Below are 15,537 nucleotides of genomic sequence, written 5' to 3'. Positions count from 1 at the left end.
TCCCTTACCCATCCCTCCTTTCTCTGGATAATTGGCCCCTCATTGTCTCTGTCGCCACAGCAACACCCATCAGGACGAGGCCTGCCCCAGTGCATTATGGGTGTTGGCTGTGCAGGACAGGCTGTGTGAGCAGAAGATAAAAGGAGCAGGGAGGGGGGGCGGGGGGGGGAGAGGCTGCAGGGAACAGGTGTCAGCAGAGAAAGGCTGGACCAATGAGAGGTGATCAGAACCCAAACGGACCTCCTTCCTGAATCACCTGATCATCATCCATAATTAGACCAACGCTAGTTTCTATAAAATGAAAGAGTTTAAGGGTTTAAGACAAAAGACGACCAGATTTAAAGAGTCCCGCCTATAAAAACCCACAGAACCCTAAATTAAACTGATATGAACTAAAGGTTCTGGTTCTGATGGTGTCCAGCAGAAACATTTTTATCTGGGATAAAATTTAAAGGTATTCCCAGGAGGGATAAACCCAGCAGGTTGCAGGTTTGATTCCCAGGTCAGAAGTGGCTCTGCAGGCCTCAGAAAGGCTGGACACCTGAGGTTAAAGGTAGAGCTGACGATACAGGAAGAAATCATGTCGATAAAACACAAATCATGATGATGGATATCAACAAATTCAAAACATATATTTGAAATGCAGCCCTGACCATTTTATGCTGTGGCTTAGTGACCTACTTTAATATACAGAACAAACACTGAATTCAAGGTGGAGCGTTCCTGGGTCTGCGTTGTGATTGGCTGGAAGGATGTAACGATGTAACATTAACCTACATGATCGGCTAGAATTTAAAAGTAGGAAAACTGTTAATCTAGTGAACTTTTTATTGATCCTTTCTATGGATATACGTCTATTGATCGATATTTATCGTTACTGAATTATCGTCCAGCCCTCGTTGCAGGACAAAGCCTCTTCTCTCTGAACACGAGGCAGCCAGGCTTTGGTTTACAGAGCGGACGGATGAGACCAAAGATGGCTGACCGTAAAGCACAGCTCCATGATTGGAGGAAGCCAAACACGGCCAGTCGCCTCCTACCTGCACACAGGTGGAGCTGTGAACACCTGACAGTCATTGGTGGACTCAGCACCGCTCTGTGAGTCCATCTGACAGCAGAAGTTCGGCCCAAACCGGCTCACCCAAATTCAGCAGCTGGTCTGTGACAGGAAATCATGGCCTAGTCAAAGCCCAGGGCTCAACCTGAATGACAGGTTGGGACCTTCAGGGACCTGATGAGCGTCGGAGAGTCGGCTCAGACTAAAGAAGTATCCTTTATTGTTATGGTTTACGTCGTTTCCTGGAGCGCTGCCACAGTTAGATGAGTCCAGCGCTGTGAGTCCAGCGCTGTGACGTCCTGTCTCCAGGGAGCGCCGTGTCCTCTTCCTCTTCCTCTTCCTCTCCCTCTCTGATCTCTCAGCCCAGCTGCAGACACACATGATGTCAGCCCAGGGTCGCCGGGCTTCGCTGGGCGGAGGCTGGGCCGGCGGCTCGTCCAGGTCACTCATAGCAACGGCTCCTGGTTGCCATGGCAGCCTCTCATCGTTGGAGACACGCAGACCCTGGAGGACCAGGACGCTTTGATCTTATCGCTGACTCAGCGTTTTAACGCCTCTGATGAGGAAACACCAGCTCCTTTGTTCTTCTCTCACCGTTTTCCTCTACATACAGAACTCTGTCTTCACGCAGTGCCACACGTTCATCTCCAGGCGTACATCAACGGGCAGGACATGCAGAACCATGCAGAACCATGCAGAACCATGCAGAACCATGCAGAACCATGCAGAACAGGACTTGAACCCACACCCTGAGTGCTGTGAGGCAGCACGGGTTCTGGTTCTTATCCGCTCATGCTGCTGACTCTGAAACCAAAGCGTCAGTGTTTTCTGGTTCTGACCCGAAGCTGGAGCTGAACATCTGATTGGCTCAGCCTCGTAGCTCAGAACCCCCGCTTGGGAAAATGAGAAGAGAGAGAGAGAGAGAGAGAGAGAGAGAGAGAGAGAGAGAGAGAGAGAGAGAGAGAGAGAGAGAGAGAGAGAGAGAGAGAGAGAGAGAGAGAGAGAGAGAGAGAGAGAGAGAGAGAGAGAGAGAGAGAGAGAGAGAGAGAGCTCCTGGAGCAGCGATTACCCGGCAGACTGGGCGAGTGTAACGGCGCCCAGGAATGCTGCAGCATCCTGTGTTTTCCCTTCATATGGTTCTCATTTGGGCTGCAGAACTGTTCTGGCAGGGCAGGCCGTGGTGACAACGCTGGCTGATGAGCGCTCCGCTGGCTCTGCCTCCTCATGGCAGTCACAAATAACCTCGCCTTTTACCAGAACCGGCATCCTCCTTCATGTGAAAACGCTGCCGACCAATCAGAGGCAGCGACACGTCGGCTGCTCCGTCTCCTCCGCTGCTGAGTTCAGAGACCAGAAGCCTTCGCCTCCTCTTCCTCGCAGGCTAGCTGCAGAGTGAGCGCACACGTCAGGCGCCGTAAACAGAGGAAGTAACACATCAATACACCCCAGACCGGATCGGATCGTCTCTGAGAACTGAACCACGGTGAGAACGTGTCCCGCCGCTAGGTGAGGAGCTTCTGGTGGAGGAGCAGCTTGGTTCAGTAATCTGAGCCGCCGACATGGTGGACTTTCACTGGAAAGGGCTTATAGCGCGTATAAATGGGGCTTAAATGGGTTAAGAGTGGCAGTTCTGCTCCAGTCACACCGGGAAGCTTCGGGTTTATGAGTCAGAAAACGTCCAAACAAGACGAAGCAAAGGGCCGAATCCTTTAGGTAGGAAACAGGAAGTGAAGGGTCCTATAAGGCATCAGAAACGACAGAGCATCATGAAGGTTTGACCAATCAGATGGATTTCACACGCTTTAAACGCCTACAAATCATCTGAGTCCTGCTGCTCTAACTTTGTCTCAGAGGTTAAATATTCCTCTGATGGAGTCAAAGGAAGTTGTTCAGGCGCCGCTGCAGCACTGAACTCACCTTCCTTCACAGGTAAACATGGTGGCAGGGCCCACCTCCACTGTAAAAACTGAACAAAAAAAAGTTACATTTTCTCGAAATTAGTGTATTTTAATAAGATTATCTGCCAATTGAATGAGTATTTTTACCCCTAAAATAAGATAATTGGACATAAAGCACTTGAAATAAGTTGATGGAGATGAGTTCTTCCTATTTAAGTGCAAAAATCTTATTTGATTGGCAAATTATCTTTTTTACCAGCTCAAATCAAGTACAAATACACTAATTTCAAGAAAAATGTACTCATATTTAGTTCCGTTTTTGCAGTGTGCTAAAACTGTCTCCTAGCAACCAGCACAGCCATTGGTGCAATTTGGAGGTGGGCGCTAGAGCTCTGCGTTAGGATTGGGATCCTGTGGGTTTCAAAGGGACCCAGCACAGATGAATAATGAAAAATAGTCCTGAGGAAGGATCTAGTGGACCAGCTGGATGTTCTAAGCCAGCAGCAGGATGAGCGCTATTCCTAGAAGGAATACTAGTCTCTCTGTTTGATGAGGAAGCAGAAAAAATGCTGCCGTGAACTCACTGTGCCTGAACCCCACCGAGCCGGTCATGGTGCCCCCGATGCCAACAGCCAAGCCCCGCCCTCCTGCGTCCCTCCTCTGGCTTAGGGAGGAGATGAAGGTTCCCAGAGACGGAAACGGCTGCTTGGGTCCTCGTCCCAAAACCTGCAACAGAAAGTTCACCACAAGGTTTCTGGTGAAGGTTCTTCACGACGGAACCCAGAACCCACAGAGACTGAGGCATGTAGTACAATAAGAACAAGACAAACATCTGCAGCTTCTCAGCAGATTTATCTGAATGCAGATGATCTAAACCTGTGAAGACTTCAGTTACAATCAAGGATTTCATGACATAACAATTAAAGTTTAAAAACTTCCAACTTTTCCAAACCTCCTGACAAACAAGCTAAATGTGTTGTAAAACTTTACAAGCTGCAGAATCAGGAAACTTTGATAAAGTAAAAAGAAAAAACATCTTACAGCGCTGGTGAACCCGTCCCTGATGGTTCTAATGGACCAGAACCATCAGCACCGGCGTCCCCCAGGGGTGTGTTCTCTCCCCACTCCTCCTGTACTCTGATCTCCACGTCTTATTTACTACAACCAGCCGCCTCAGAGACGGTGCCGGTTCTGATGAACAGTCCGGTCAACAGTACCACGGATATTTGCACCAATCCCTCTGTGTTTATTTTTCTGTCATTTTTTTACATATTTACATTTAAATTAACTTCCCTGATGGCGAAGTGGACCTGAAGTCAAATTCCTCGTTTGTGTCACAAACAGCGAATAAAGTCGATTCTGTCATGGAGAACGTTTCTGCCGTCCTGTTCTGCCAACTCCACAGATCTTCTGTCAGACTCGGTTCTGCTGCCCGGCCCGGCCCGGTTACTCCAGAACCTCCTTTGTTTCTCTGGCGGAGTCGTTCTGTTGTTGGTTTGGGAGGTCAGCTGTGATTTACTGAGACGCTAAAAAGGAAACGTGTCTTCTCCTCCAGCAGACACCATCATGATTACATCCACTTCACCTCCAGCTCCACCTGAACAGGAGAGCCCACAGCATGACACTGCCACCACCGTGTTCCACAGTGGGCTTAGTGTCTGACACTAAAACATTTTCACCGCAGGGTTTAGGCAGATTCTGGGATGTTCCAGTCCTGCTTCTTTGTTCCAGGCGTGTAGATCAGGCAGATTGATGTGTAACGTGGATCACAACCAGAGTTTTTTAGAAATGAAGACCTGCTGGTAGCCGTGTGAACCAGGAAGTCTGACTGGAACATGAAAACATCAGAACCACTGACTGAACACGGTGGGAACTCAACTAAAAGGTGCTTTTACACCAACTGAGGGCGTGTCACCCTGCAGCCGTGTTAATTTAAATGTATATTTAGCCTCGTTAGCTTGTTCCTCAGCTCAGTTCTAACGGTCCAGCTGCTGAACATCTGTGCATCCATCCACTGATGCTGCAGGAGTACCCGGAGAGAACGCTGACCTGCACCGGAGAACATGCAAACTCCATGCTGGGGATTCAAACCCAGGACCTTGTTCCTGCCAGGCAGTCACTTCCTATTTTATTTTGAGGAATAAAAGTTTGTTTCTAACCAGATTCTCATGGAAAAAAGCCGTAAGCGCTGATCCACTTCACGGCCTCCTGACAGCGCTCCAGCTAGAGAGCGAGGAGCCGCCGTCTCCTTCACCCGGCCAGTAAAACCAGCCCAGTGACGCTGTGCATTCCCACATGCTGAGGTTTCTGAGCAGAACAGCAGAACAGCAGAACAGCAGCTTCCTAAGCAGGTCCAGACTCTGGGCTGCATGAGCAGACAGTGAGAACATCACCAGAACCAAACACACCATCCCCACTCTGACTGATTAATCATGCTCCGCCACTTCAGACCGCTGAGGAGTGCAGCCAGAGCGGTGGAAATGAGAGGATAAGAGAGGGAGGACGGAGGAGGAAACGAGGGATGAAGGGAAGATGAGAGGATAAAGAGGGCTGGAAATACGAGAGCAGGAAGAGCAGGAAATGAGAAAGAAGGAGAGATTCAGGAAGACGTGGAAATGAGAGGAGATACGCAGCAAAGACGGGCTGGAAGGAGCGGTTCTGACCCGGACAGATGCAGGACAGGCGCTGCTCACAGCTGTGATCCCACACCGCTGTAAACCTGCAGCACCAACGGTACCGGAGCCCACGGCCCGGCTGCAGGAGCAGAACCTGCCTAATTCACCGCACTGGGCCCGGTAGAACCAGCGGTTCTGCAGGCAGGGCAGAGAACAGCAGAGAGAGAAGAACTGTTCTGGTTTCAGAGAAAATCCACCATCACCCATCATCAGAGCAACAGCTGGACTCAGGACCGGTTCTGGTACCAATGCTGACCCGTTTTTATCAGCTTCAGAACCAACACAACGTTCCATCCTACGGTTCCTGAGGTTCTACTGAGGAGATGTGATGGAGCAGCGCTCCTGTTGCTGCACCCTGCCACTCAGCTGGCTCAACAAAGCCACATAAATCCATATTTTAGACTGACGTTCTTCTTTTTCTTTAGAACACCAGAATCTGTAGCCGATTTTTCTTTGTCTGGCTTCATAATTTCCCAGATTATGACTGAACTAATGAACTTTATAAAGTGGTAAACTGGCTCTGCAGACATAAACTGCACTGAGTTGATCTAATAATCACTTATTATCCTCTGTACTCTTATCACAGTCATTATTGCAGGGCTGGTTTTTATTTCCCTCTGAGTGAAAACATCCTGAAGCTTCTCCTCCTCTGCTGGAATCAGCCTCTCCTCCTGCTGAAGGACAGATGAAGTCAGCTGCTGGGAACCATAAAGCTGCTGGTCAGGGTTAGGAACCATAAAGTCAGGGTTAGGAACCATAAAGTCAGGGTTAGGAACCATAAAGCTGCTGGTCAGGGTTAGGAACCATAAAGTCAGGGTTAGGAACCATAAAGTCAGGGTTAGGGACCATAAAGTCAGGGTTTGGAACCATAAAGTCAGGGTTAGGAACCATAAAGTCAGGGTTAGGAACCATAAAGCTGCTGGTCAGGGTTAGGAACCATAAAGTCAGGGTTAGGAACCATAAAGTCAGGGTTAGGAACCATAAAGTCAGGTTTAGGAACCATAAAGTCAGGGTTAGGAACCATAAAGTCAGGGTTAGGAACCATAAAGTCAGGGTTTGGAACCATAAAGTCAGGGTTAGGAACCATAAAGTCAGGGTTTTGACCCCAGAGTTTTTCATGGATAAGCTCCGAGTTACTGAGGCGGCTGTGGGAGCAGCAGGCTGCAGGTTTCTGCTGATTAAAGAGGAAAACAGAGCCGGTTCTGCTCGGGTTCTGGAGCTAAAGGGGAGAAACCAGCAGCTTTAACAGGGTTCTAAATGCTAACAATACAACTTTAGTTATAAAGCTCTTTAAAACACCCATAAAACAAATAAAATGCAATAAAACTATCAGCAACCAATAACATAATAGTCTGAATAATACAACCAGGGAAAATAGATACAAATATATAATAAAAGAATAAAAATAACTCTTCAACTAACTCTTACTGCTACTTATTTTCTGCATCTCTGCTTATATTATTGTTAAATTTAATAACTAAAGATGGACCTATGAGCCTCTCCGGGCTAATTTCTCTACAGTCTGATTCAGATTTAGTCTTCTAAACTTTATTCGTCTCTACAGAAAGATAAAATGTGCAGCAGGATCTGAAATGGAGGCAGCAGCTATGAGAGCAACAGAAAATCATTAAAAGACCAGAGTTATGTTCCTAACCTTTAACGTTTTTTTATTAAAATAAGAAAGAAGCATGAGCTAGCATGAGCTAGCATGAGCTAGCATGCTAACGGTGCTAATTCATGACTGAACACGGAGGAGCTCTGATTTCATTTAATGAAGGGGGAAAAAATCAGATTTGTTAGTATTTTACCTTCTGATCAGATATTATACAGTATGTTAGTGTGTGTGTCTGTTTTTAATGGTTATAAAACTTCCTGATATAAAGCGTTCTCTGTAAATGCAGCAGCCTAGCTCCGTGTAGCCGGTGCTGCTAACAGAACCATCGTAGCTACGCAGAACTGAGCTGATGCTGCAGGAACACAGAACACATCCTCAGTCATGAATGTAAAAAAACAAAAACAAAGGTAGAGTTTCTCATTCCACCTGGAATGATCCGATCATTTAAAATTAAACCTTCTCAGAGCTGAAAGCTACATGAAAGCTTCAGCTAGGAAGCAACAGCTGGAAGGAAACCATCATTTCACTGAGAGGTGAACTCTGCATATTTTAAATAAACATGGCCTGTGAGCCGGACCTGATGTAGTATTTCAGACGCTGGAGCTCACATAGAACTATGGAGGTTCTGGCGTAATGGAGCCAGGTTGCTGGTTTGAATCCCTCAGACTGAGGCAGACGCTTAGCTCCAGAAAGAACAACAGTAAATGTTCTTAGTAATGCTGCAGGTCTCCTTCCACCCCCCCCCCCCTCACTGCAGCCGTTCTGCCTGAAGTCGGGTCTGAATGGACCGGTCCGGCTCACGTCTGCAGGGATCTGAGGTTCTGACCAGAATGTTTCACGCTGGTTCAGCGCCTGCCGGCTGCTGGTCCTCCAGGTCCAAACGGCTCCACCATCATGGAGCGATGTGGTGCCGCTGAGTTCTGGTTCTGAGGCAGCAGGTGTGGGCCGATGGGCCGACGCGGGTTCTGGTGTGATGAGGAAACAGTCTGGCTCTGCAGGCTGCGGTTCTGCTGGGTAGGAAGGCGGATCCGGTTGCAGCCTTTCAGACGGCACTCTGAAAGTGGGTCGTCAGAGCTAAGTGGTTCTGAGCCGTTTCTGGTGACTCATTCACCACAAGCCTGGAACCGGTCCGGTACCAGTTCTGACAGAATCAGGCCAACGTCTGTGTTTCCTGGAGGGAGAACGGACCGGTGCTAAATCCCACAGAACCGCCGAGAAGACAGGACAAAACACAGAGCCGGCACCACGAGTCCAAACAGACCAGGGACCAGAATAAAGGCAGACGGGTCCGGTTAGGAGACGTAAAGCTGAGAGCAGCAACAGGTGATGAGGTTCTACTCAGGTTCTACTCAGGTTCTGCTGAGGTTCTACTCAGGTTTTACTCAGGTTCTGCTGAGGTTCTACTCAGGTTCTACTCAGGTTCTACTCAGGTTCTGCTGAGGTTCTGCTAGTGTTCTGGTTCTTATCATCACTTCTGGCTTCTCAGCCAAGAATCAGTCAGCCAGCAGGACCGGGTTGGCCGTCTGAGAAACTTCCTGGTTTCCTGCTTTTTAGACTAAAACTAATTATCTGTCAGTCAGATTTACTAAAACACTCCAGATTTAGTTTGAAACTCTACATTAAAGCTTTTATGGAAAATGGAAGGAATGATTTTAATAAACTAAAACTTCCAAAGTGCTTCAAGGACCAGACCAGGTCTGCTGGATGAAATCCTGCAGACTTTAGTCAGCATAGAATAATTCTGACCCGGTTTGACTTATATCAGGACTTTTTTGGTCTCATTCTGTTTTTTAAAAAGCTAAAAGCAACATTGAAAAAGTCTGTTTTTGTTTTCTCTCACAAACAGAATGAAGATTTAATGAATCTTCACTCCCAGTAAAGAATCTGGTTCTGGTTTGACCCGTCTGACTATTTTAGATGTTTTAACTACACGAGCACATTTAGAGTCCAGATTCCTTTAAAATGTGAAATGTTGCTTTAATTTCTCCCCAACATGAAGCAGACTAAAACGTCAGGTAACAACAGGTAATTCTGGCCCATTCTGCCGTGGTGTCACCAGACTGGACAGTAAGTAGGGCTGGGCGATATGGATTAAAAAATAAATCTCCTATTTTATCATACCAAATCAGATTAATCGATTTTTTTCCTTCTTTTTGTTTCATAAAAAGAAATTTAAGAAATTATTTTAAAACCTTGCTTTTATGTCAAGCATTTCGTCAGGGAGTTGACCTGAATTCAAAGTGCAACTAAAAACAAGCTGTGAAACATGCTTGTAAAACAAGATGGCAGCCGTGATATTATAAACAATGAAAATATAACAAAACATTTGCTGCTAGTGGTATTACACATTGAGCTAAGAACCGGCTTTACTGCACTTGTGAACTTCAAACTAAGTTAAAAAAATAAAGTAAACAAGTAAATGAAGTACCTCGTATTATGGTAAAAAGTTTCTACTTAACAATATTTTGACAATATATTTGCCTAAACATAATTTCAGCATCACATGCTGTTCTCTTCATGGAAACCCAATGAGTGTATTGGCAAAATAAAATCCAGATTTTCCAAAAACGAAATCTTAAAGAAATGTAAATTTGAATTAATTGAATAGATCGATTTAACGCCCAGCCCTAACAGTAAGTCCAGAACAGCTTCCTGTCTCCCTTCAGAACAAAACCCTGACACACGGCGTCTCAGAGAAAGCTGCACAGCGTGGACAGCCGGGTTCCCCAGACGGATGAAGGAGACGGCAGCAGGAACCCAGAGAAGAGCCTCGCTCCCCAGCAGAGGTCTGAAGCTCCGCCTCCCTGCCCCTCAGTGAGGCACGGTAGAGGCAGCATCATGCTGTGGTGACTGCTTGTTGCCAGGCCACAACTAAACAATGGATGGTGTCTGAAAGAAATCTGCCAGAGTTCAGGAGGAGACGGAGGTTTAGAAGGACGACCATGATCGACTACCAACCAAGAGATTTAGTTTCAGTTCACCCTGCAAACATTTAACCCGGTAGTCAAAGAAGAGATCGTTATAGCGCTAAAATGTGGCCTTTTGCTTCCCAACGAGATTTTATCAAATTAAATCTTTAATTAGTACACAAATACGACAGTAAATGGCTTTTAACTAGTCCGATGACTTCACACTACAGTCATTCACCAACACGTTCACACCCTGACGGTGGTGAGCTGCTAGCAGCCACAGCTGCCCTGAGGCGGACTGACTGAGAGAGGCCAGTATTGACAAACTCCTGCAGCATGTCACCACGTATAGAAAAAGATCTGTGAGCCGAGTTTAAAAGCTGAAACGACATTAATTATCAGAACTTCTGATAAATCAGAGCGCGTCCATCCATCCATAAAGCCTCCATCAGGTGAAGCTGCTGATCCACTGCAGTTTCATCTCCAGTGGACAACATCTACCTTACTGATGGTGAATACATCTTCTGGGTCTCCACAGAAGCCTTCAGCTCTGCTTCCTACCCATAACTCTTCATCTGAATGCTTTGGTGAGACAACGTCTTCCTCCTTCAGATCTACTCCAACCAGAAAACCTCTGCAGCGTGACCAGGATCAGCGGTGCTGGCACCCTGCAGTCGCCCTGCAGACGCCCTGCAGTCGCCCTGCAGACGCCCTGCAGTCGCCCTGCAGTCGCCCTGCAGACGCCCTGCAGACGCCCTGGCAGTCGCCCTGCAGACGCCCTGCAGTCGCCCTGCAGACGCCCTGCAGTCGCCCTGCAGACGCCCTGCAGTCGCCCTGCAGACACCCTGGAGACGCCCTGCAGTCGCCCTGCAGACGCCCTGGAGACGCCCTGCAGTCGCCCTGCAGACGCCCTGCAGTCGTCCTGCAGACGCCCTTCAGACGCCCTGCAGTCGCCCTGCAGTCGTCCTGCAGACGCCCTGCAGACGCCCTGCAGTCGTCCTGCAGACGCCCTTCAGACGCCCTGCAGTCGCCCTGCAGTCGTCCTGCAGACGCCCTGCAGACGTCCTGCAGACGCCCTGCAGACGCCCTTCAGACGCCCTGCAGTCGCCCTGCAGACGCCCTGCAGTCGCCCTGCAGACGCCCTGCAGACGCCCTGGAGACGCCCTGCAGACGCCCTGCAGACGCCCTGCAGACGCCCTGCAGTCGCCCTGCAGTCGCCCTGCAGTCGCCCTGCAGTCGCCCCTGCAGACGCCCTGCAGACGCCCTGCAGTCGCCCTGCAGTCGCCCTGCAGTCGCCCTGCAGTCGCCCTGCAGACACCCTGGAGACGCCCTGCAGTCGCCCTGCAGTCGCCCTGCAGACGCCCTGCAGTCGCACTGCAGACGCCCTGCAGACACCCTGGAGACGCCCTGCAGTCGCCCTGCAGTCGCCCTGCAGACGCCCTGCAGTCGCACTGCAGACGCCCTGCAGACGCCCTGCAGTCGCCCTGCAGTCGCCCTGCAGACACCCTGGAGACGCCCTGCAGTCGCCCTGCAGTCGCCCTGCAGACGCCCTCTGGCCTTTCCAGGCCCAGGCAGAGAGAGGCTGAGCAGTGACCCACTGGGTTTGGGTCAGAACCACCCGGCTCGCACATTCCAGCGTCCTGAGACAACAGGATGACTTCAGCCCACCGGCCTGCAGAGCAGAGCCACCTCTCTGCTGCAGAGCGAGACACGAGCGGACGGCGTGGGCCGGGCCGATGACATCAGCGCCGCGGCCGCAGGGCTGATGTGCTGGACACCATTTCAGCCACACTGACTCAGCAGCAGAACTTTCCCTCCTGGATCCAGACCCGTCTCACCGAGCTGTCTTCACAGCTTTAGCTCCATTAGGAGCAGCTCAGGCTGAAGGTCTGAAGATCAAACAGCTGCAGCAGGCTGGCCCAGAAACACGATGATAGCTGTGATCTGCTGCGGTCGGCCTGCGCTCTGATTATGTTGCATAACAGTTTAACGCTAAATCTGCAGGAGGTGATGCTCTGAAAGGAAACCAGTGGACATGATAGCAGAGCACTACAGTTTTTAAAGTGGAGCAGAAAGTTTAAACGTCACAGATCTACTCTCTGACACATCTGTTCAGACTCTAACATCTGTCTGGAGAAGTAAAGGAGCGTTTAGCTTACAGCAGGAGTGGAGCTGGTGTAGATCGGCGGAAGCCTCTCTCGTTCCCTCTCCACCCCAGACAGAGCAGAATGTTCTCCATCCATCCTGGAAGAGTGGAAAACGTGTTTTTTCCCTCCGTGGAAAGTCTCAGTCCTCTGCTGCGCCTGTGGCCCCTCTCCTCAGAGCGCTGCGCATGTTTTCTCCCGCAGATATTCCGCCTCTCTGCTCCGTAGCCGCGGAGGAAATCAGGGAGATTCACATCCTCCAACACACGGAGGGAAATCTACCTTCGTCGGACAGGTGAGCTCCCCGTTACGCACGCAGCCTGACGCGCAACCGTCTCCAAACAAACAGGCTGCGCGCAAAAGTCTCCGGTGGGTCCCTGCGGACTCCGCGGGGTGGAGTTAGTGTGAAAAGAGGTTCTGGAGGAGGTTACAGGAGGTTCCTACGCGCTCCTTCCGCGCGTCGTTCTCTGCTTTTCTGCGTCGTCGGTCGGGGAGGCAGCCCAGCAGCGAGCCGGCGCCATGTTTGGAGAAGGAGGAGAAGAAGGAGGAGGAGGAGGAGGAGGAGGAGGAGGAGGAGGCGCCTGGAGACACGGCGTCACGAGCTGAGGAGAGAGGGGATGACGATTCAAAATAAAAGAGCAAAACACTGAAGAGAAGAACTCCGGAAATCTGTCAAATCACAAAGTTTAGAAATTACAGAAAAAAACTACAAACTGTTGGGATTTAACCAGTGAAGCTGGAGGAACGTTTATTTCTCTTTTATTTAATGTTTCCCAGGAGGAAACATGTTCCAGCATCTCTGCACACAGGATAAAATGTGAGGCGGGCCTCTGTGTTCTTCTGGGTCAGCACTGGTTCTGGTCGCGGATCTCTCCCACGCAGGCCAGGTCTCCTCTGACCTGTTCTGGGACCTCCCGGGGTGGTTCTGGTGGGCTGGCCTCTCCTGGGAAGGTTCTCCATGTGTGGCCCGTGGTTCTGAGGTTCTCTGCAGGTTCTCCCAGGTTCTGAGCCGATAGGCGTGAATGTTTCTCACCTGATCTTCAGTTGCCTTCAGGACCTTCAGAACTTCACTGACCCGTTGGAGCTTAATCCAAACTTCCTCTCCAGACGTCCCTCACCCGCCTGTGGTCCTTCTGAACTTTTACCACATTTAGATGTTTTTATATTAGGACCTGGAAACACGTCCGGCGTAAAGATTCCCTGCTGCAGAACGCAGGCAGAGAAGGACCAGAACCAGCAGCAGCATTTCAAAACGTCCGTAGATGATCTTATATTTAGCGGGTCACTCTCTAGATGTTATGGTGAGTCCCAGATTATCTGCAGGTCCACCTGGAGAACCCTTACAGTGTGACTGTTAGAACCTCCTGATGGACGCACAGGTCCGGTTTCCTGTGTCTGCAGCGTCTGAAGTGGAGAGGAACTCTGGATCACAGTCTGGACCCTGAGCTGAATGCTTTGGGTTTAGTTTTAGTTCTGAACTTTTCTTTAATAGTTTATCTGTCTGTGTTCATCAAGCATTTAGTTCAGCTCTGTTCACCTGCCAGCTTCACCTCTCTGTCTCCAGCCAGTCAGGTTGTTTGTCACTCCTCTGTCAGCAGTCACCAGCCTATCAGATCGCTCCACCTGTCCGTCTCCAGCCTATCAGTCACTTCCCCTCCTTTCATTAGTCCCACCTGTTCTCCTGTCATTAGTTTCTCCTCCGCTCACCTGCTTACTCTCCCATTTATACCTGCTCCTCTCCTTTGTTCTGGGATCATCGTTCTGTGCTGACTGGTGAGTTATCATCCAGCGTTCTCTGTTCTGTTTTTACCGGTTGATTTTGACCCTGTTTACCTCCAGAGGTCTGACCCTGCCGACCCCTCACCCTGCTTTTCCTGCCTGATCCGGCCTGTTTTACCGTGTAGCGTTGCTGGATGGTGCCTGACCCTGGAGCCTGTTCTCATCCAGCCTGTCCTTAACCCCCCCCCCCCCCCCCCCGTTTGTCGGTCTGAATACTGGCTCCATCTGTCCCCGATCATCAGAATCAGATATACTTTAATAATCCCAGAGGGAAATTGCTGTTTCAGTACCATCACAAACATTTCAGGGGGGAGACGGTTCACTGGGGCTGTGCTGCCAATACTGTGTCCACAAGGCGCTGCCCTTATCTGTTGAAGGAAGATTACAACAACACGGGGGAAAAAAGGAGGAAGAAAAAAAAGACAGATGTTTGACAATTTATGCTCTCACCAATAAAGAGTCAAACAACCAACAAAAAAACCCTCATAGCACGAAAAGCACAAATAACACAAGACAACATGTATGCAGAAGGTAAACATTGAGACCTGTCGTGTGTAAGTTCATCAGTTTTATGAGCATCAGTTATGTGTGTGTGTTTGGGTGAAAATGTTTATATTTCCGTGAACACTCTCCAGAGGCCGTTGTCCTTGATGTTATCAGCCAGCCAACAGTTCAGAAAGCATCCACAGGTGTCAGCGGGGGGGGGGGGGCGGGGCTTTTCTGAGCACTCTCCGCCATAACAATCCAGGAGTAGATAGGGAGTATTCCAAATATGTTATTTGTTATGAGACAAGCTGCACTGCCTTTCCTGTCAGCTTTTAGTCTTTTGCTGGCTCCAAATGGTGAAATCCAAGTTTTCGAATTGTTGGGCTTTTCTGCGCTTCACTTCCAGATTTTATCCCATCTCCCCTTTGAGTTCAACCACCAAAGCCATGACAGTTATGTGGGAAAATCTGCAAAAACTAAATGAAAAATCAGCAAACTGTAAAACCTGCAGCAGGATTCAAAATGTTGTTCAAAGCAGAGAAAGTCCAACATCCTGAGGCCTGTGGTTCTGCTGTAGAGCCTCACAAAAGGGTTCCTCTCTCCTTTTTCCTGGGAGAAACTTTTCATAATTAATCATTTCCATCAAATATTAATATTAATGAATATTAATAAGCTCTGCTGCTCAGAGAACGGCAGGGAAACCCAAACATGCCTCTCCCCACGCAGCGACGCCCTCAGCCCGCTGTGGGAGACCCCAGGGCGTTCCCAGGCCATCAGCGTGCCCCGGTGCATCATGGGAACTCTTACAGAAATAAATCTTGGGTAATAAAGCCTGTCCCAGAACAGAAGCTGAAAACGCCCCGCCAGCGGCACCAACCACAGTCCACAGACCTTCTGGGCCGGGCTGGACCTGCTGGTCTGTGCAGAGGAAGCTTGTGATCCAGGATGGAGGCCAGAAGAGCCTGAAGGCCAGA

At 49.3% G+C, this 15,537-nt stretch overlaps 1 protein-coding gene across 3 annotated transcripts in view; it reads right to left on the bottom strand.

The window, feature by feature from the left end:
- Positions 1-12,833, bottom strand: part of hectd2 (HECT domain containing 2) — a 54,152-nt gene extending 41,319 nt beyond the window's left edge. For 2 of the 3 annotated variants that reach the window (XM_036126235.1, XM_036126236.1), the window contains exons 1-2: positions 12,314-12,833; positions 3,540-3,681 (exon numbers count right to left, since the gene is read on the bottom strand). In XM_036126235.1, coding sequence (XP_035982128.1) covers positions 3,540-3,681; positions 12,314-12,397 — 226 coding nt within the window. In that variant the 5' untranslated portion in view covers positions 12,398-12,833. Of the gene's footprint in view, positions 1-2,126; positions 2,341-3,539; positions 3,682-12,313 lie in introns of those variants that run through there. The other variant, XM_036126237.1, reaches the window with a different exon arrangement.
- Positions 12,834-15,537: the final 2,704 nt, after the last annotated feature.

Source organism: Fundulus heteroclitus, chromosome 22, assembly GCF_011125445.2.
Source record: "Fundulus heteroclitus isolate FHET01 chromosome 22, MU-UCD_Fhet_4.1, whole genome shotgun sequence".
NCBI classification, from domain to species: domain Eukaryota; kingdom Metazoa; phylum Chordata; class Actinopteri; order Cyprinodontiformes; family Fundulidae; genus Fundulus; species Fundulus heteroclitus.
The sequence above is the reverse complement of the archived record's forward strand: the minus strand, read 5'-3'. Positions and strand labels throughout refer to the sequence as shown.